Below are 23,192 nucleotides of genomic sequence, written 5' to 3'. Positions count from 1 at the left end.
TGAAATAGTTGAAGGAGAAGTGAAGACTGCCGCGTGAGGAACAGTGCCAGGGACACGGGCAGGAGAGCCTACCTGTGGACACGGGCTCCACTGTCCCCAGTCAGACACTGCACACTCACTGGGACAGTACAAGGTACACTTCTGCACTGCCTCTGGGACCTCAGCCTGACTGCACAGAGCGCTGGGCACAGTCTCCACACCGTGGTCCTCAGCAGTGCTCACACACCTACACAGAAAGCACACATTTTAATTAGAGTACCACAGGTATGATGGGTATCAACAAGTTTTCTCCACCCCATACAGGACATAGACATGACAACAGATACAAGCAGCATGGCTGGTCAAAAAATAAAACTAATATGCGAATGCAAATGGAAATCAGCTATGTGCACAACATGCTTTTGTTACTTCATACAGAGGGATTTTAACTTTGATCGGCTGACAAAGGAGCAAACAGAAAGTGACAACCAGCGAGAACAAATCTTAGTGCTCCTGCTAGTAACATCTGAACATTTGGAAATAACTCAGCATTTCCCCATGCCTGGGGAATGAATATTCAGTAATAATGAATGCCACTCTGGTGCATGCAGTGCTATTACTTGGGGAAAATGTTAGCAAATCAAAATATAGAGGCTTTGCACCTCAGGGAGCTTTATGTATACATGGCATTTAGGTTGAAGAATACTAATTTAAATATCATGCCGTGTTCCTGAAAAACCAAGACTGCATCTCTGAAATGCTTTTCCTGTAAACCATGGCACATAAACACACATTTCTTTTCATTTGCAATACACTGGACTCAGCAACACACTCACTGTCAGATGGCCAGATATTGCAGCTTTATGCAAGAACACACCAGCCCTTTTTGATCTGGAATACCTGAGCTTTTGTCTTCACGCACCTGACTTCCCTCGTTTGTATTCCTTCTCCACAGTGGAGGGAATTTTCTTCGCTGCTGATTTTGCATGGAGACCATGGTCCTACTTCCCAGGAATACTGATTGCACTCACTGTAGCATGGGACTGCCTCGTGTACCTGAAGGAGAAAGAACCAAACTCTTCAGCTGAACTGTCCAGGTTAGCATGACTGCAGAACAAACCCACAAAAAAGCACACTGAAAAGTATCCTGGCTTACACTCCCCATGCTAAGGCTGCTGTAATGGCTTTCAGTTCATTTATTCATTATTGACTTGCCAAGGGATTTTTAAGTATATAATGAACGGCAGTATGCATGCAGCATCTTCGGAAGCAGGATAAATAACAGCTATTTCCTGCAGCCAGAAGAGGAACTCCATTACAATTTCATTTGCTCTGCCTGCTCTCAGGATAATCTATCACATGTCATTCACCAAGATCGTATGTACCACATCCTTTTGTGTTTCAGCAGGTACAAACTTAAAATCAGCACTCATTTACCTTTGCTTCTAATGCATTCTTATAAGCCATTTACCATAAAAGAATGAAATTTCATGCCTCCTACAAATTTCATTTTTATACACAAAAATGGTAAACGCTTTTTTGCCTGCAAGTGACTTATCTCTAACATATCTCCTAATCAAACACGACAGCGTGTTCACCTGAACTATGGTATCTACACAGGGAGAAAAATACAGCCAAAAGCTTGATAAAAGGAGCCAGATATTCAGGTTGTTAAAAGCAGCACACTGAGATATAGCACTTCAGCAGATTTTTAGGTTTAAATAAATGAATGCATCAACAGTTCTATTACAGTGATGAATAAAAGTTATTTATTTTGAATCTGGTTTGTCTGCAGAAGCTGATTTGAAGATACAGTATTCCCTGTTGCTTTGCATGAAGCATAATGTGCTGCCCTGGAAAAATACAACACACCTAAAATTCCTTCTTCCACACACCAAGACCTCCTCAGCCTTGCTGCTGTGAAGCCATTTCATTCTCACCTGTAGAATAAATCAATAGCCTTCCTCCCAATACCCCCCAAAAAGATTCAGACACGTTTAATAATTTACAGCTTCATTTTAAAATAGCAGATTATGACTAGACATGTTGTGGACACAAGAAAAAATAAATCCTTTTTATAATATTTGGAGGTAGAAAGACAAGAAAATTCAGATACCAGTCTGAAAACAAAACTGGTGTCCCATCAGAAAATCACCTTCATTTCAAATGGAAGAAAGACAACTTGAAAAGGAAAAGTCTTCAAAACAGAAAATGTCCGAAATAAATTTTAACTGTGGGTCTGTCTGTCTTCCTTCTCTTCTAAACCTATGTGGTGCATAGGTTTAGAAGAGAAGGAAGAATAACAGAGGATGAAAAGTGGAAAATATGTAAAGGTGAAAACACAGGGAAAAGGGAAATCAAAGTTTGAACTGGTGAGGGCAAGGACAATATAAACCAGTAAGAGAATCACATTTCACACAGAGGAGGTGAGAGGAAGGGAACAAAAGGGGCAAAGGCAGCCATACCATTAGCACATTATTATTAAGCACATATTGTTAAGCACAAATTACAAACCTGGATGTGGCTTTGAGCAACCTGAACTAGCAGAAGGTGTCCCTGCCCATGATGGGGGAGCTGCAAACAAGATGATCTTTAAGGTCCATTTGAACTGAAGCCACTCTCTGGTTCTGTGTGGGCTGTGCACCAAGGCACTGGCACTTGGCCAACTCCAGAGCGTACAGGTGTCTGTGCATTGTACAAAGTGCACTCAGAGCTGAGCAAGCAGCACCACAAGCAGTGCTAATTAGCTGAACAGCCAGGCTCGTTATCATTAACTGTGTACATGGGAGCACAGAAAAGCAGCACTCACCAAGCCTGGGAGCCCATGGATGCTGGGACACAGCTGAAGCCACCATCCTGCCCCACCAGCCTGTCACCTCCACTGACTCCTGCAGCCACATCCCTGCATGCACCAGGGACAACAGCAATCCCTCTTCAGGCACTGCAAAGCCCTTGTGTTCCCCACAGACATCCATCCAGGAGATGGATGTAGAGTCAGGGAGTATTTATTAGTTTCCCTGCTCCACAGGGGGAAGGAAAAACTACAGCCTGCCTATGTTGCCTGATAAAACACCCTGTCATCCACAGGAGACGATTAGTGAGGGAAACAGGTGCTTGAGGCATGATCAGTTTTTTCCTCATCAAAGAGGGAATGAGCAAAGAGCCAAGCTTGGACAAAACTGGCTGCCAGGGGCCAGCCCAGTGAGAAGGTGCCTCACAGGGCAGTGTCAAGGATGGTAAAACTTAATAAGTAAGTTCTATTAAGAGGTGGGCGGTCTGTTCCTGCTTTTAGACTTCTGGGGAGGAGGCTGAGGTTGGGAGCAGGCAGGGGTTGCTGCCTCCCTCCCTCCCAGCCTCCACAGGCACAGCAGGGCAGCCAGGCCAGTCCAGCACAAACAGAAGCTTTGGGGATTAAAGATTCTTTTCCTTGCTCTAATGAATAACCCTTCCTCAGGGTTAGGGTATACCACTGTGAACCTGCAGGCTCCCAGCACTCACCCTGCTGCCTGAAGCCAGGCTGAGGCCAAGAGCTTGGGAATCCCATCTCGTTGTCTCAGTGACCTCTAATTGCTCCACCTTAACATCTATTAAACCTCAGACCTCTACTAACCAGCAAAACCCAGCAAAGGCTTAATATGAGGCATTTACCATAAATGTGTTTTAGTGGTCAAAACCTCCTGTGCCATGTACGTGCTGTAGTAACTGTGTAGGAAAACCAGACGGAGTTGGGCAGGCACAGGATGCCACGTGAACTAAAATCAATCTGAGGAATCCTGTGAGCCAAAACAGAAATCCCATAGGCACTGACACAAACAGACATAATGTGAAGTGATACTTCAAATGTGCTCTTTAAAGAGCAAGGAGGATCACAATAGCAAAGCCATTAATAGAGCACTCCTAGCCTACTGTCTGACTGTGTGTCAAACCTGTTCAATTACGTGTGAAGTGCCATCAGCTCTCTTCCTCCTCCAACAGACAGACAGACAGACAGATGTTGTGGTGTGCTGTAATGTCCCATTTTAGACTTCCAGGTCACCTCCCAGGGGTGCCTATACCTCTTCCCCCTCACCCCCCTGCTGAGTGAGTCCTGTCAATCAGACTTAACATTCCAGCAAAGCATCGTGTGGTTGGTCAAGTTCAAAGGATGCCCCTCAGGCCTGGGGGTCATTGGCCTGTCTAGGTGTCCCTCGTCCCTTGAGACCCTGCCCCTTCCACCTGGTTGGTCGCTCACCTGTCCCCTCCCCTTCCCCTGCCCCGGGAGCTTAAAAAGGTAATCAGGCCATGCGGTCGTTATTCTGTTGGAGCAGTTGCTCACATTCAGACCTCTGTAACCATGGAATAAACCTCTGGATATAAACCCTCCAGCAGAATTCATCTCCTTTTTCTCTTCACCGTCGCCTGAAGCCTTCCTCCTGAGGTAAACGGAGTTCCTAACAAGCCTGGACTTGTTCAGTGCCCAGCTGCAACCTCCAGCAAGCCAAAGGTATCTCTGGGGTGATTACACCACAGTTGCTGCCTTTGGCCCAGCAGCGAGGGTCAGACTGGCCCAGGCACAATATAACTGGTAATACTGGGATTAATATTCCAATAGACAGACACATCCCACTTTGTGCTGGAGGAGGGAGGGGACACAGCCCTGGCTGCTTGTCCCTGGGGTACCTCAGATCCCCAGTGATCTGCTGCTGACCTGTGCAGTATTTCCTCTTCAGTCAGGATCCCCAGCTTCCACTCACCATCAAAAACCTGAATTACAGCTGTCCCAAATAACCTGTTTTCCTAAGATATTGTGCTGACACCACAGCACACTGTTGCTGTGAACAAGCTCTCCCCTCTGCCCTGTGCCAGTGCTGAGCAATGCCATCTCTGGCAGCACCTCTGGGACACTGGGGAGATGTAAATAACCACCTGTGTCACCGGGAGGGACAGATTTCTTCAGAACAAGTTACAACAGGCACCCGTGGATGCCATTAAGCTCTTAAGTGGGAGTCTCAAGGAGATGCAAGATTTCCACGGGTGGAACTCAGTGGGAATGAGTTCAGGAAGCTGTGAATACAATTTGTAACTCCATCTTTGCATTTAAAAACCACAATGATGCGGCATGTGGTTCTTTCCTCCACAGGACAATGCTTTCCTCCTGTTTTCTCTCCAAGCCTTTCTGGCTTGCCAGAATTTATTTTCAATCACCTCCAATTCCTCCTTTTTCTTCTTCTTTTTTTTTTAATTTGGAAAAAACCTACAGCAAACATTGAAGCCTTCCATTTCTGTTTTTGCTAGGAGCTGTGCTACTTAAGGTAGTCAAACAGACATGCTCTTGGTTTTTCATTTTCAAAGAGTTTTGACTAAGCATTGCTGTTCTGTGGGTCCCACAAAACAGAGGGCCCTAGGTTCACTTCTCACGTCCTGGGTCCATGGGAGCACCCCTGTCCTGACCCTGAACAGAGGCTGGGATGGGATGTGGTGTTCTCATTCCCCACCAACCCGGGATCCCAAGGCACCCAACACTGGAGGGTGTTGGGATGTGCTCCCATGGATCCCTGCCTGTTACAGAGTGCATCCAACCTTCAAATTACACATGGTCTCCTGGCCCCCACCAAGTTTGCCATCCACTAACTCTGCTGCAGATACAGAAGTCCCTTGTAAAGCTGGGACACTTCTCTTCCCAAGCACAAAGACAACAGTTCCTTTGAAAATCATCTGCTTAATGCTCACCCTTCCCCAAGCTTATGCAAACCTGCTACGACAGTGCATTTACAAACCCCTTCATACTGAGCCCCTGTATGGAACTGCAGTGCCACAATCCATGTCCTGAAGGACAAAAATAAAATGAATTCCATGCAATAGGCACAGGAACCCATTGCTCTGCATGGAGGGAGAATGATGCTGGAAGCTGCAGACAGGTGACCTGCGAGGAGCTGCAGAGATCAGCACCCAGGGCAACCAGCCTGGCTTCATCCCTCACCGCCTCAAGAAATAAACACAGTCTTTGGGAATTTTAGCAAATTAACTGCTTTCCTCAGTTTTTATTCATATTTACCTGCTGGGTTTTGGGCTCAGTGAACCAAGGGCTGTAATGATGCCTGTCTGAAGCCAAAGGGAGTTTTGCTGCTGCCTTTCACAGGATCATTGTATCTCTCTTTGTAGCCTGAATTAACCCAGAACACTGCTCTAACACCTGAGTCCCAAGATCGAGTTGATGGGAACAGGTCTCAATAAATTAAAGGGAAAAAGGACAAAAGCTGCCTTTTAAGAGACAGACTGCTAAAGCTTACCCTAATAAAACAACCCAGTTCCCATTCACTCCAATGCAAATCCTGAGCCCTTGCTAATGCATTATTGATGTGGACAGTTACTTTAACAAGATATACAAGCATTAATCTATTTATTTTCTCTCTTAATAGCTGATACTTGCATTTTAATGAAAAATCCAAATATCTAACCACCCAAGAGCTTTGGTGTGATTTATATTGTTCTCTAACTTACTTATTTACATGTAGGCTTGCAAAGGACTTATAGAAATAAATGCACTTGCTCAACTGATGCTATTCATTAAAAGAAATTTCTACCTATACTTCAGGTAGTCTGTCTGATGAGCACCTGCAGAATAAACTAGAATGAGGTTCAACACTTCTGAAAATCATAGTGACTTCATATTTCAGTGAACATCAAGATTTATTGTCCCTCAAGGTAAATATTGACTCTGGTTTTCCCTCAGTCGATATTTTAGCTTTCATGACAGTAAATCTTGGTGTTCACTCCAACTAAGTCAATATCTGCTTATTATATTAGAACAACCAAACTGATCACTGTAGCAGTTGCCTGAGACCCTGAGGACTACCTCTGTGCTATTCATTTCTAATACAAATGGGCTAAATTCATTGCTAACATAAGTTCATTTCACATGGCCGCCCTTACATGAAGGTTACATTAGACCTAATACATTGAAACAGTCAGAACCAAAGAAATAACAACCCATTTTCAAACTGTGGAGACCACCATGAATAACAGTAGAGAAGATATCATATGGCAAAGAGAGCTTGCTCTGGTTTGCAAAGAGACTTGCTGGTAAGGGCTAAAACCACTGCTGCTGACACTGGACAGCAATTTGCTCACTTGTAACACTTTTGGCATAACCACTTGTATGTTCTCTGCATATCCAGGCTGCAAGAGGAGGCAGCAGTGGGATGTTCTCCTCCTCTTGGAGCTTATGGCCACCAGCTGGTGACACATGGGCCACAGCCAGCATTTCTCTTGCAACCTGCCTGACACAAATGGATTTACACTATGGTGGGAAATACATCTGAGAAAATGTCCATTCACTGTAATTATCTACAAATATGACTTCTGTGTTGACTCCATCTCGTTCATCCAAATCTTTCCTTTGGTTGAAAGATGTCTATATATTAACTGAATAACTTTTATAATGTTCCAATGCTGCTTTCACATTCTGTTTAATGGCAACCAGATAATTTCTAACAATTAATTTCTTTTATTTAGTTCTTTAAAACTGAATTAAAAATTGAGTACTTGCTTTGTTAATTACTTAACTGCGTGTTTGATTTGGCAGATCTAAGCATGCTCTTAAAAGCTTTACTGAATTAACTGAATATCTGAAGAACCAGCAATTGTACATTAACAAACACTACATCACAGAAATTATCTCATTAAAATTTCAACATTAAATAGTTCTCTTTAAAATAAAATTGATTTTATTTCATGCTAGTTTATATATTGATCACAATTGCCAGAAATATGCTAACCACTCACCAGTATTAAACCTGGTTGAACAGTTAATTTTCAAGCAAATTAGATTTTGCAAAGCAGCAGCTTCACTGATGAATATTTGTCTTTAGGTATCTGGATGCTGCAGCAAATAGTCACCAAAACTAAAAAAGAATTGCTCAAAATGACTTAGAGCACAGAAGTTTGAACAGATCTGTGGTAAGACTTCTAAATTATCAGAATTCCTGAATTTTGTATGCCTCTAGCAGATGCCTACACAAATACTTGTGAAACAAATTCAGCAGTTTTAGTTTTTATTTACACCCTAATCAAAGGAGTTTGTGTTTCTTACCTTCTTTGTGGTGTGGAGAAAAGAAAATCAATTAGAGCTCTGTGAGGTTCTGAAAAGCCTTCACTGGTGTTGAACCAAAAAAACCTCAAACTGCCTAAAACTTTTTATCCAGCAAAAGGATGAAATCTGTTGTATTCTAAATTCAGAGCCAGGGCAGCAATTCCAACAGCACAGACACAGAGTTGCTCCAGTTCCCAGGATCTGCCCTGTGGGCAGAATGGAAACCCCTGCACAAAGACCCCTCACCCTTCCTCCACTACTTCAAAAACTGCTGGAAAATTATTTTCTCTGAAAAGAGTGAAAACACTTATCAAGGCTCTGAAGTTTCTCCTGCTCTTAATTATCTATTTATAGCCCAATCCTCAAAACTGCTCAACTTTAATCCTAATTTACACATGAGACAACTGAGGATGAAGAGTTGAGTGATGTACTAGAGGGTGGCCAGGAAGCCCTGGGGGAGTGGAGGACTCAGTCTGGAAATGCCCAGTTTCTTGCACTAACTGGATGATATCTCAGCTTAAATCAGATCCTGGGAAGTTCAGATAAAGACATTTCAGGATGAAGCCATCAAAAAAGGCAGCACTGTAAAATTCTGGCTGCAAAATGAGGAAAAGAGGAGAAATTAGGAAAGCAGCAGGGTATTCTTGCTATAAAGACATCTGGATGCTGCATTTTCCCTCACCATGGCCTTTAGATGCTTTTACTTCATCTATTTTTTTGCTGGACTTTACAAAATGCTCCTAGTAAATCCCTTACTTTCTTCTAATGGATAATTAAATATTCCAAGTCAGACACTGATTTATTTCAAATTCTTAAGTGCAATGAGTGGAAAATGCCTTGTTTAGAAAGTTAATTGAGGCGAGCTCTGTCGAAACGCAGCCATTACATCTCACTCTGATAGAACTACCATGTTGCTCAGCAAGGCTTATTAATTCATATTTACAAGTGGTAAATGGTTTTATTTGCTGTGAGATTGATGCAGGCACTAGAAACACCAAGTGGTAACAGGGTAAAGCATGAGTGCTCTTTCTCAGAGATTAAAACACCAAATTGGCATCATTCAACACGAGTAAATCAGGAAAAAACATGCAGCTCCTGGCCCCAAACCTGCCTGTCTGGTTTTACTCATGATTTTACTGTCAGTAGAACCTCTGAGGAGCAGGACATAGCACAAAGTATAACCTTGCACATACTGAGTATTTACTTCTACCTGAAATACTCAGGCAAGACAATTTAGTCTCAGAGTTTTCAAAAAAACTTGAGGAGTTAAAGTGGGAAGGGGGGTTTATGAGAATACAGTCACAAAGGGCCAGTTCCTGTGCCTCTGCTTTTTATTTTACATTTTAATTATGTTTCATTCCTACCAAGAAAATACTAAATCCAGGTAAGATACTAACAAATGCCATCTTGCAATGATGTCAGATACAGGGGTTTAAGACAAGGCAGAAACTCATTAGTGAGAGTTTCAGTGCATTTTTGCAGATTTCAGAACTTGTAGGTGCTGCTGCCTCCCTGTCACAAAGCCAGACAAGCATAGAAAATTTAAGTAGATAGAAATAAATCAATATCCCTTGTTTCTGAACCAACACATTTTGCTGCAGCTGGAGTTTCAGGGGTAACAAACAAATGTGGCACCTCTCTGGATGAATCTGTAATGTTATAATAATGTTGGATCCAGTTTTAAAGAGAGGAAGAGGAAAAAAAAGCTGATTGATGAAGAAAACATCGAAGCCCTTTTTTACTAGATGAGAACAACAAGATGAAGACAGATTGCAACACCAACCTGAGCCTTTGTAGATGTCCATGTTAGCAGGGCATGACAAGCAGAAAGGAAAGAAAATTATATATGCATTAGTTTGGCTGCTGCATGATAATATTGCAAAAAAAAAGGAAAAAAAGGCAGAAAATCTGCTTAAAATAAAATTGCCACAATGTAATGTTGCATTCAATGCTTTGATTACCTCGTCTTAAAAAAAAATTACCTCAAGCAGAAATCAAGCATTTCTTTGTGAGTGAATGAAAAGCTCTACTATGCTGAAGAATAAAGCAGAGTTCATTCAGCTCCATCCAGCAATCCTCAGGAGCTCATCACTGTGTCTCACAATCAAAGTTTAGGATAATAAAAAAAATTTTTTTTGAAAATCTAAGAAAATCTATGATCCTGAAATCTGGTGAGACACCCCACAATTATGGACTATCAGTCGTAAGGGACCAGAAAGGCTTTCAGGTATTTAGATATTAATAAATCTGGGGTGGCTCTGTCATTAGTGAAGCCTGCAGCAGCCATGTCCCTCTCCTCTCCTCTGCTCTGACTGAAATACCCAAGAATTCCCCACAGAGGAGTGGCAGAGCCACCCCAGCCTGGGGACACGGGGCTCTGGAGCCTGTCACCACCACCTCAGCCTGGGGACACGGGGCTCTGGAGCCTGTCACCGCCATCACAGCCTGGGGACACGGGGCTCTGGAGCCTGTCATCACCACCCCAGCCTGGGGACACGGGGCTCTGGAGCCTGTCACTGCCACGCCAGCCTGGGGCTCTGGAGCCTGTCACTGCCACCTCAGCATGGGGACACGGGGCTCTGGAGCCTGTCACCGCCACCACGGCAGCTCCCTGCCCAGCCAGCCAGCACTCCCAGAGCCAGTCACTGCTCCAGCAGGTCAGAAACCTGCCCCAGCAGGATGTGAGCAAGTAATTACTCGATCCAGAAGCCAAGTCATCTGTCACACGAGATGAAATAAACGCCGTCGCTAAACACAAACAGTCCCACAGAAGCACTTTCTTTGTAGGCATCTGGACAATAGGCAATTTAAAGGAAAGACCATCAGAGTTTCCGGCTAAGTTAAAAATGACGCCTTGGAGACAAAGCTCAGCCCTAGCCTTTCTTTTAGGAGATTTTAAATCATTTCAAGGTCTAAGAGGTTCAAATTGATATTCTATCAGTTTATTTTCACATCTTTAAGCAAGAATGAATTAACGCAATAAGAGCAGTCACATCTGTCCTTACTGTAGCATGATCTTGAACTGACAATTTCTTCCACACAAGATTTAAAACCAGTTAACTGACAAGAACAATTTGATTGATAGCACTATAGACAAGAGATAGAAGAGACTGGGGAGTGTCAGGCAGTTGAAAGTTACGTTTTTTGAAACACTCTTCCATGAGGCTACACCAAAGGCTGGAAGCAGGAGCAAGCTGCTCCTGAGGCTTCCCGCAGTCACAGTAAGAAGCAGTCCAGTTTATGTTCCTGCAAAAGCAGGAATAGAAATGCAAACCAGCCCATAACCTGATTGTTTTGTCAGGATGAGGCTGTGGCTCTCCGCCGGCCCACTCAGCAGCAGGTCTCATTCCTCCTCAGCAGCAGCCAGGCAGAAACGGATGCTCGCAGGGAGAGCGGGACAGGCGCTGATGGATGAGTGATAGATCCCATTGCTTCAGAGCCCAGAGAGATCACCCACAGCCTGATTAGCAACTGGAGCTGGAAAAAATTCCCTAGAAGAGCAAGATAATGCAGAAGGCAGGGGATGTGACAGCCTGTTGCTGGCCTGTTTGTGGGAGCTGTCTCACTGCCAGACGTCAGCGCTGCGTTTAGGCGCGGCAATAACTCGAGTGATTTTCTCCCTGTAATTACAGGTGAGGCAAAGGCAGGTCCCCCAGCAGTGCTGCACTGAGCCCAGCCTTGGGACCAGCCACACAATTCCACAGATGTGAAGGCAGCTAAAGCCACACCACTGCACACTTAAAAATCCTGCAATTGTTACAATCTGACAGTTTTTATTGCTATTTCTTGCAGGTGGATCCAGACAGAAAAGATTTAGGTACAGAAGAGCTGAGTTTTCTTCCCCAAATGCATATATTCAAGGAAAGTGATGTGCTGCAGAGAGAAACCATGTTTCTACCTGAAAGAACATCCATATTTAATAAACTAAAGGCTCCCTTGAGCCAGAAGTTAAATTCTACCCAACCTACTTCAAACATCAGAGAGCATACACACTGTCCCCAAGCCAAAAGATAAGAGGGAATTGCTTGCAAGCCACTACCTTGTGGGGTAGCTGACATCTTCTCTGTTTCCAGTCCTTCCTTTCTTCTCTGTTTCCATTCCTTTCTTTCAGGGCAATGAATTGTATTATTCAGGAATATGTATTTTTAGATTCCTGCATTTCTATCACTGACCTGTAGTTTGAGGTTAAATGCTTTACAGGGACCTGCACAAACCTACACAAATCAATGCAGACTTCTACTGAATTCCACTGGGATGTGTTGCAGCAAGCAAGAAACATCTGAACGTTTATAGGTGCTTCACTAAAATTTAGGGGAAAAAAAGTATTGATCATGGTGCATTTTCGCTGCAATATGTATTTATTTAAATGGACATCAATACTGCCTATATATTGCTGATTAATGAGAAGCTATATAAGAAGTAAATAGATGGGTTTTTGAATAAATCTGACAAGGAACACATCCCTAGGGGTGTGCTGGGGAGGTTGGACTAGATATTCGTTAAGGTCCCTTACAACCCAAACTATTCCATAATTCTGTGAGGGAACATCAGGATAATTCTCATGCACGTGTGCCCATAGTCTGCAAACACCAGCATCAAGCACATAGCTATATTTTCTTAGTTTTAAGGAATTTATGAGTGTCTGACTGCAGGAACCCTACCAGAACACTGAACTCCTGATTTGTTCATGTACCAGAAGGCCCTGTACCCTCTAATAAGCACCACCAGTGCACCAAGTCCTGCTCTGTACCACCATTCAGGATGGGGATGTCAGGGCACGAGTGATTCAGCAGTTCTCACACCTCTGCCATTCCCTGGAGCAGCACCTTCATGCATCCATGACTCTGGAAATAATGGAGTGAAAAAGGCTGTTTCCCAAAACAGCAAGTAAAAGGAGAAAATAGAAAGCAAATGCACATGGAGACTACACAACCCAGCTGTGCTTTGCAGCGTGTTGTACTTGTGAACCACTCTACCTGAAAACTTTTAGAGAATTAAATAATGCAACAAAGCAAATAGCATGTGGTATAAATTAGAGGATGCAGTAATTTAAAGATCATGCAAATGGTCTAAAGGAAAGTATTCCCTCAGCCCATTGCAGATGAGAAAGTAAGGAAAATTAACAAGGCAGAGACAAGAAACTGATGTTGAATAGCAGATCTGAAAGGAACTGAAGAGTTAAAAAATAAGGGGAAACACCATTACCTATCACAGGAGCCACACAGAGAAAACCCAACACTAAAAGCAAGTCAATTTACAATAGAGGGAATGGCAGAAAATGGAAGATCAACAGGGTGAAGGCAAAGAAAGGCGAGATAAACTTTTTATGATAGGCACTGATTCAGAAAGTTTGCCAACAAGGAGGGCAAACTTGAAGAGACACTTGAAATAACTCCTGTTTCAATGGGGTTATTTAGGAATGACAGGGACAAGATGCCCAGAATCTTCAGAAGATGCAAGAGAGCTGGAGGAAGAAATGAGGAAAACAGTGAATTGCACAGCAGTCATATAAACCTTTATTCTTCAGAAAATATTTTTCTACAGACATCATCTATAAGCAGCAGAAAATAACAAGGAGATGAGTAGCAGGCAGCATGGGTTTGTCAAGAACAAACTGTGTGAAATCATTGTAATGTTCTTCAGTAACAGGATAAGAGATGCTGCGGATAGGGATGAAATGGCAGGTATTATGTCGACCTTAGTAAGCCTTTCACAAACCTTCAGGCTAAGGAAATATGGTTTGGATTAATCTAATACTCTGCAGTACGATGCTGGAAAATCACATTCAGAATAGCAAAGTGTAAAACTGGCAAGAAACCACACACATGGCTCTGCAGAGCTTTATGTTCTGTATCCAGTCATATCCCTTCTTTTCATTAATGTAAGGCTGATGGACTGAAAATGATTCTTACTGACTGTGGATGCTGCCAAGGTGAGAGGGACAGCAAGGCTACTGGAGAACAGGAATTCAAGAATTCAAGATGCACTTCATGAATTAGTGACATGGAATGAAAAAATCGGTTGAAAGAGAAGTAGAGAACTACAGTGACCAGAGACTGACCAGACAACAGTGAGAACACAGGATGAGAAACAAATAGCCACTCAGGGGTACCACTGTCCTGGATCCAGGAATTGCAGAGAGCCATAAAGAGAATGTGATCCAATAGTGTAGTAAAATGATGAGACAAATACAGAGTTTGTAAAACACTGAGGTACCACTTCAGCTGTGGCACAGATTCAGCTCAGGAAGCACAGCCAGGCTTAGGTATCCAAGTTGACGAGAAATCTGAAGGATTTGAACCAACTGGGGAACAACTGATGGCAGTAACACTATAAAGACCAGAATCAAATTGCCAAGGTGAGTGGTGGCATTTCCTCTGTTGCTTTACAGGCAAACATTTAAAACACCAATATAATTAGTTACCATCTATATGATGGCAGGTCTGTCAACAAAGCGTGGTACCACTGTCAGATAAAATAGCAATGCTTAGCCATAAAAAGAAATAACTCTGCTGTATCACACCAGATGCAGAGTAGCAAAAAGACACCTGAGAGAGCTTTAAAGAGGTCTTCCAGCAGCTTGAAACCATCTATCTGCAGCATCACTGAGCTCTATGCTGGCTTATTCACTGCTGCCTTGAATAAATCACAGATTGCCAGACTCTGTTTTGGAAACCTGGGGCTGTCTTATACCTCATAGAGGAATAGGGGGGAAGAATTTCCATTATATTAAATATTAACAACACGGTTGTTGTAACACTGCCTACAGTCCTAGCTCCTCATTGTAAAAGCATTGATAATGACAGAGCAGTTAAAGGAAACCCGGGAAAATAATTCGAAGTCCGGAACACTTGCTTAAAAGTAGGAAAATTAAGGAACCTACTTTGGTTCAGATGAGAGGCGGGAAAAAGGAGATTCAATTATTTTTGAGAATATACAGAGAAAATTTCTCTTAGATGACCTCTTTTTTAAGCTAGCAGATAAAGATGCATGTTCCCAAGGCTGAGAGCTTCAGTTAAACAAATTCAACCTAAAATGATAAACAAAGAGGGAACTTTTTAAGTATGAAAGAAATTAACTACTGGATCAGTTTATCCAGGGTTATTCCTCCTCCAGCCAAGGAGTGTGCCTTTCCACAAACCTCCCCAGCTAGGCAGAGATTTGACTGCAGACAAGGAGCTTATCCTGTACAAGGGGTCAAAGCAGACCCTCATCATCATCATCATCATCACCATCATGTACCCCTGGTTTTAGGATCTTTGAATGAGGAACTCCACAGAAGACTTCTAAATCATGTATCAATTATCCAGTGAGCACCACATTTATTAAGCCACACTAGATACTTTAAATACAAATTGAACATTGAAGTTGAGGGGATTCTTGTGTGGATTTCACGTACATTTTGAGAGGTTCTAAAAAAACCACAATTCTACATTATAGATCAGAGGCACACTGGAGTTCAGGCAGTTCATGTTCCAGCCCATAAATGTGGATCCCCCAAAGATGACAATATTTTATTTACTGCATCAGCTCTAGCTACTAAATTTTAAGCAAGACAGGAGCTGGAATTCAGAAGGAGAATACAGTTCTTAGCTAAGTCACAATGGCACCAACACCATCAGGATTAAGCAGGAAAACAAAAAAAGTAATTATTTAAATAAAGAAAACACTCCCTTGCTTGCATTTATTCATCTATGAATTTTGCCATTTCTCAACTGTAACTCTGGGGTAGGTAAAATACATAGAATATTTGGAAATGCAAACTGGAGTCTCCTGTCTCTGGATAGAGGCTTCCAGATCTTTGTTTCGTTTCTGAGACAGCTGCTCCTGCTGGTTTTTATTACTAAGACCCCTTACTCTGCAGTGCACCTCTGACCTTCCTGCGGGTCAGTGCAGAGTACCTGGCACGTGGACAAATATATGCATGTATGCATGGATATCACTAGGAATAAACAGGAGCTGATTGACAGGAAAGTGAAAAGAAAGAGAGAGAATAACTGGCAAAGAAGGGCAAATATTCATTGTGCAGACGTGCATTTCAGGGGAAGCAAGAAAAAGAGGAGAAATATGGTAACAAGGAATACTGGAAGGGACACTGTGAAGGATGAAGGCAAAGAAAAGACAAAGGAAAACACTAAAGGAAGAGGCTCACTGTGTTTTACAAAGGCTTGACAAAAAATATAACAAAAAGCAAAATATGTCTGAGGCAGGACAGAGGTGCATGGAGAAGCAATGACAAAGTTATTTGCAACAGGGAATCCATGGAACTCTGCTGGGCTAGACTTGGGCCATCTCTTTGTGGTCTGGCCAGTCCTGTAACAGCCTCTGATCGTGTGAGACACATGCAATAAACAGACAAATTGGAAAAGCAGCAACACTTAACAGGCTAATGCCTGTACATCTACTGACAGCTTGATAGTGACCTTAGTACCATCATTTGCTCTATTGGCAACACTTGTGTGGTTATTTTCAGCTTATTTCACAAAGCCAGCTTTGGAAATCTTTGCTTCCAGCAAGCAGTGCAGGTGTAAGAGCCAAGCTCCATTCAGCTTGTACCAAACCTCTCCCACAGAGCAGCTGCACACCAGTGCGTGTGTCCAGACACACAAATTTCAGAGAATGACAGAATCAGAGGATACAAGGTTGGATGGGACCTCAGGGATCATCTGGTCCAACTTTTCATGGCAAAAGCACAGTCCAGACAGGGTAGCCCAGCACCCTGCCCAGCATCACAGAAGTGTCCAACACTGGGGAAAGCATCACCTCCCTGGGCAGATTATTCCAATGCATTATTCTCACTGTGAAAATGTTATCTTGTGTCCAGCTGGAAGGAAAAACCTTTTTTTCCTACCTGTTGCCTTTTCCATACAACTCCTCCTTCTCTGTAGCCTCCACCTTTTTTGTAGCCACCCTTTAAATAATGGGGCATGGAACAAGCTACATTTCACTGCCTTTTCATTTAGACTTAGACACAAACACTCCACAGCAAAGAAAGCTACTGCTCACTCAAAAAGCCATTCAAACATACTTGAGCATGGCAGTAAATTCCTCTCAGTGTTTGCTATAGGGACATCAGACAGTTTCCAAATGGCATTTTTAATTGCCAAATGTTGGCAAGTCTAGGCTATGAAGGACCAGCATAAAGCACATTGCTTCAGATGGGTATAGAGAAATACAGCCTGCTAGAGATCCCCGAAAAATCCACTGCATTTGGAATAAATAATAGTTTAGGTTGGATTTTTGGTTGTTTTGGGGTTTTTTTTCCAGATTATGTAATCGAAAAATTGAGCTGCCTTCTGTTACCTTCTATTATATCAACAAAAACTATCAGAGAAGGAAAAGCACCAAACAAATTTCTTCTTTTGCACCAAGGAAATGGAAAAAGAAGTAATCAACTTTTATTTGTGCTCGTGCATGTTTAGACATGGAAATATTTTTCTTATTAAAAACAAAAGACATTGCAATTTTGAGGAAAACAGAAACCTGAGGCAGGATTTCCCCCTTCTAAACACAGTGGAAGATGCTTCTCAAGGACAGTGCCTGACTTTCTAACTCAGGCAACTGCTGGACACCAACAAAAATCATATTTCTCACTGTGATGGTCAGCAAAACAGGATGTTCAAAATAAACAACCCAAACCACAAAATTTATGTCTCTCTGTTCCTGCCTGGCTTCCTCAAGCACTGGACAGAGGTCTCTGGAGCAGGATGTGCTCCTGTTAAACACAAGGCAGCTGTGGAGCACTGCCAGCCAGAGGGCTCTTTCTAAATATCTCTGACATGAGATTCCCCACACAAAAGGAAAAAGGATTTATTTTCCTCACTCATCCAGACAAAGCAATCATGGCTGCACCTGAGCACTGCAGAGTGAAACCAAAGCAGGTAAAGGAAAAAGCCTAAAGGCACACTGGGCAGGAGCTGCATAGTTCACACAAGCAGTAGACATCAGGGATATCCCTCCTGCTGGCACTTGGGATTTCCACCTATAATCAGGAACACATAAATCCCATCTGTCCAGTGGGGAATGCCATCAAACCCATCCAGCACTGTTGCAGCCCTCTACAGCAGCAACCCAGAGGTGCTGGCAGGTGCAGAAGAGCATGGGGGACCACAGCATTCACCTGAGAGAAAGTCACCTCAACACTCCTCCCTGCCTACTGGAAAACTCCCTTGGATGCTTTTATAGTCTTGATGATTTTTGCATTCCTGGAATCAACAAAACACATCACCAGCAGGGAGGGCTGGGGCAGAGGAAAAGCTGATGACAGACACTATTGTAATGGCTAAAAAAGCTGATGACAGACACTATTGTAATGGCTATGCTTTTAGGACCTCCTGGGGATGAGGTGAGATGCCACAGTGGGTAAAATACACCTTTCCTTGGGGAACAATTATGGGAGGCTTAAAGAAAATTAGGAGAAGTACAGAAGGAAGCCCCTGATGGTGAATACAAGGGAAGCTCTAAAACAGAGAACAGATCAGGATACAGTGAGGCAAGATTATCTTTGCTCAGTACAGTAACATGTGCAGACTCCTTCAGAGCACACCTACTTACAGCAAATGACAACTTCATCAATTCTAATGGTAACAACACATTCCCAACTTTTGTTGGGAATTACTCTCCTCAGACTGACTGCTTCCAGAAGCCTATCTTGTTTTATCCCAAAGCAATGTGAGACTAAGCATTCAGGATTTTTTCTGCTATATTGTCTCTTTTGGATTGTTTTCTTTGTTTCCTTTGCACCACAAGCACACCAGAAGTGCAGACACAGCAGCAGCAGACAGGGGATGTGAGCACATCTCCTGTGAGGTCATGTTCTCCATCAGGCTGGCACGGCAGCAGAGGCAAGTGCTGCTCTGACACAGCACAAATAACAGGACCATGAACGTGGTTATTCATCTTCTCCATAGCTCACTCCATCAGCAGAATTACACACAGCAGTAACCCACGCCCAGGCCTCTGGTAGGATCTAATGAACTTGAGAAATTCCTATAGGAAGAGTTAGTTTGGTCCTGTTTTAACAGCTCTTTCCCTCTGGAAAGGGCACTGTGGCAGTGGCTGATTAGCTAGGAAGACTCTTCCTTACAGTCAGCCTCTGAATTCCATCCCATCACCATTACACCCCCAAGCACCACGTTGTGTAACCAGTGTCTTTCTTTGATATTTATGTCTTTAGGAACCCCCACAGACACTGCTCAGCCCCAGATGCCTTTTCACACCAATATGTGGCTCTTCCCCCTCCTGCAGTGGGATGACACAGCTGAGTTACCTGCAGCCCGAACTCTCATTCAGAAGCAGCCTGGGCAGCACAAGGGTGCTAGAAAAGACAAGCCCTAGAAATCTTTAGCTTAAGCACACACGGGTTGAATCCAGACTTTGATGGAAAAGGGGAACATACCATTCAAACACCACACTGCTTGCTCTCCCCTGGCTCCTTAGCCCACTTGCTGTGCTCTTCCCAGGCATTAAAAGGGCAGAAAAGCTCTCTATCAGTGTTTATTATGCAATTCAGTTTTATATCAGCATATTTAACTTGTTTATGCTGAACTCTGCTGCCTGAGCAAAGAACCATTGAGAGGAGTCTTAGGGGATTACGTTCAGTATTTTCTCTTAATTAGGCCGTGCTGGCTCCTAAGATGCTCTGTGCTGCTTTTATCTGCATCCTCCCACCAACTGGAACTGGGTATCTCAATATTGCATAAATGTTTTTACTCCTCTCTGAGATAAACCTAAGGAGGTTAGACTGGTCAGCTTCTCTCAGGTTCTTGCCAATTATTACCGATGACCTCACTGCCCTCATGTACATGTCCCTTATCTCCCTCCAACACTTCCTGCTTTTGAATGCTTCTGATTATGTGATAGAGCCTGAAAAATGGCCAGGGGCTCCCTCTGTGATTTGCTCTTTCAGAAAATGCTCTCATTTGCTCACTCTTGCCTTCAACTGTTCCTTTTTCAATAGAGCATTTGGGACAATAATCTGAAAGCATTTATTGCAATTGGGCCGGTTTTCCAGAATCATTTGGTCTGCCAACTATTGAGATTCATCACAGCACTGGATTTCAGAAACCTGGGGGCAAGGCAATGTCCAAGATTTCCTAGAAATCATGAGAAACCCAAGGACTAACCTCTACTGCCTGACCTAGCTCTCCTCAGGCTGCAGCACATTTCCCTGCAGAGATTGTGGCTATTTAATATGAGCATCAAGAACAGTGTGAGGCAATAAGTCACCTCAGAATCTTTAATCATACTTTCAGACCAAGCACTGGGAATCTAAGTGTCAATGGGACTTCACCCTGCAGGCACCTTTAAGCCCAAAACACCATCACCCTGCCTGGGCTCCCACATCAGGCAGGTCAGCTGGCTGATGGGTATTTTATTCATGTTAAATCTTTATTTAAAACATTCAGCTTGGTATATGTAGGGCATGGAAGTTCCTAGAGGAGAAGTAGGTCAGTGAGCTGGCCCTCAGTTCAGTGGGAGGTAATTTCTGAGAGCAGACATCATGATGCAAGGCAGGGAAATTATGGCTGTTTCAGGGCAGCACAAACCACTGGCAGAGCCTGCCAGGATCAGCTGGGGGAGATCCCAGCCTCTGGCACAGTGCAGTGGAGCTGTCTCGTACTGATTCATAACAGCAGGCAAGGACTGGGAGAGCTCAGTTTCCAATTCAGCCCAGGGTCCCTGGGCATCAAGGGTTTTCCTGAATTATTTATTTGGTTCAACAGGTGATCTTTGGTCTTTAGATTATCTTATTCCACTCAGCCACCTCTCTAATGTATTTTTTTTTTCATCTTCTGCCCAACTTTCCCTATGAAAATTAATTTTCTCTCTGCTTCCTTTGCTCAGCCATGTGCTGAATCCCGGATGACTGTCCTTTCTTAGAAGAATATATAATAGGTGTCCATTTTCCCAATGGCAACATCCAATAAATGCACGGCTTAGAATCACAAGTACTAGAGATAAAACATTCTTGAATAATGTCAATATAACTTTCCAACTAGTTCAATAGCAGTATTAGTTTCAGTATGACAAGGTCTTATTTTCAAACAGTTATTTATAAGGCTTTCATCAAGTTACCTGGGATTTTTCCTTTTTTTTTTTTTTTTTACTGTGCATAGCTCCTTTCTCCTTAATATTCAGCATAAAAGATCTCTGAAATCAGAGCTGAAAAACCTCCTGGCTAATTTGATGTTTCAAGTGTCAGTACAATTTTCAGGAAGTACAAGGATTACCAAGGTCAAAAGAATAATTTCAACTTATACCTCAATGTTCATTCAGCATGAGCTTTGAGATATCCTTTGGGGACAAGATATTCTAGCCCCAGTTTCAATAAATGTAGCTTTGAATTTGGGTGACCACTCAGGATTACTTGAGCTCCTGCTTTAACAGTTTAAGTGACCATCACCACGTCACTGGATTCTGTTCATTATTCTGTTCCTTGTTGTGGTTTACTCCCCCTTTCCCATTCTGCCTGTGAACAGGGGCAAACACATCACCAGCAACACATCCCCAGGAGAACACAGCTCACAGCTGAAGGCTGGTGGGTCCATAAACCCTCTCCAGATACTCACACACAGCACATCACCAATACACTCTGAGCGTTCCAACTTCACAGGCTGAAGGGAGCAGTTCCAAAACTGGCACAAGGGCTAAAACCCATTTTTATCTTGATTTTCAGCACAGGAACTGAAGGAGCCAGTAATTACCAACCCATGTGAGGCATCATTTGTTTTGTAAGTGCTAACTTCTCATCCTGAGTGGGCTCCTGCCTGTGCAGCCATCCAGGGACAGCTGCCGGACGCGCCGCTAATTGGTCGGGATGTGCTCCATCAGTGCTTCCTTTACAAATCCATCAGCATGTCAGCCAGGAGTTAGCCCTCAGAGAGGAAAAGCAATGGGAAAGGCGTTTATGAGCTTGACAGGATTTTAGAGTAAAAGTTAAGGGAAGAGATGATGGTTTGGGGGAGACACACCAGAGGACAACTGACTGCTGCAGGTCCTGGACAATTATATTGGGGTCAGCCACCAGCGGGGCACCTGTCTGAGGTGCAGCGCTGCACTAATGGAAGGCACTCACTTTCCAGACATCACTGTGACATATTTGAACACAGCAGAAATTGGTCGAGCTGTATTTGGATGCTTCTGTGAGGATTTTTCTATTTCCTACTGACTTTCTGTGAAAAATGAATTCAGACATATTAAACACTTAACACATTGGTGAAGTTCTTAAAGTTGCCAATAAATCAGGGCTGTGTTTGGGTGTGTAAATTTTTCTGCCATGTGTATTTCCCTGCCAAAATATCAGAGGCTCAATAATGCAAGAATACAAGAAAAAGCAGCAGCTCTTATTAAAATTAGAATATGTGGCCAGTAAAGGCAGCTTCTTAAACAAATCAGAATTAAACAGCCCAAAAAATGGTTTTGGCCACAGCTATGGACAAAGACTTTAAAGTAGTAATATACACTTGAGGACACATCTTTAACAAGCAATAAACTTACATAAAAAGGTTCATGCATTTATGCAAGAAACTCCATACAGAGATCAAGCCACCTCTGCAAGAGAAGGAGCACGCCATCAAATTTATTTCCAAAATCAGTTTCATGCTAAGCTACAATCTCATTTACCTAAAAATAATGGAAGAGGAAAGTAAAAAACACCCAAAATTATTATTAAAATGAACAGAACATTTACCAGATGTTCAGGCTCTCCACCTACCCCTTATCCTTCTTGATGCCTGACACTTCTTTTTATTTTAAAACTGTGTTAATAAGATCATGAATCACAACAATAAAACAGGTGGCATTAAACCCCTCAATTTAGGCTGCTAGTTAAGGCACGTTATAGGCACTCACCTCCTTCCATTGACTATGTAAGGATGTCAGCCTCCAGCTTAAAAGATTAATGGGAATATCTCTACAGTGTCTTTTTTCCCCCTAATTTTTCTTTAATCTCTAACTTATCCTACTCTAGAAACTAAACCATTCCCATTTCTCCTTTCCCTGTCACATTTAGTGTTCCAGTCCCTTCTTTAGCCAGTCCTACACATTTCTGCTGTCAGTGATGAGCTCAGTGAGGTTACTGCTTCTATCAGAGCTGGAAGGTGCACAGAGAAACTCACATGAGAAACAAAACACTCACCTA

The 23,192-nt window shown here is 43.0% G+C and overlaps 1 protein-coding gene across 3 annotated transcripts in view; it reads right to left on the bottom strand.

The window, feature by feature from the left end:
* THSD7B (thrombospondin type 1 domain containing 7B) overlaps positions 1–23,192 on the bottom strand; it is a 299,304-nt gene that overhangs the window by 32,011 nt on the left and 244,101 nt on the right. For all 3 annotated transcript variants that reach the window (XM_054277755.1, XM_054277756.1, XM_054277758.1), the window contains exons 17-18: positions 902–1,035; positions 73–226 (exon numbers count right to left, since the gene is read on the bottom strand). In XM_054277755.1, the coding sequence (XP_054133730.1) occupies positions 73–226; positions 902–1,035 (288 nt within the window). The remainder of the gene's footprint in view (positions 1–72; positions 227–901; positions 1,036–23,192) is intronic.

Source organism: Melozone crissalis, unplaced genomic scaffold (genome assembly GCF_028551555.1).
Source record: "Melozone crissalis strain CALT ecotype California unplaced genomic scaffold, PUWL_Pcris_2 ptg000023l_1, whole genome shotgun sequence".
NCBI lineage: Eukaryota > Metazoa > Chordata > Aves > Passeriformes > Passerellidae > Melozone > Melozone crissalis.
The sequence above is the reverse complement of the archived record's forward strand: the minus strand, read 5'-3'. Positions and strand labels throughout refer to the sequence as shown.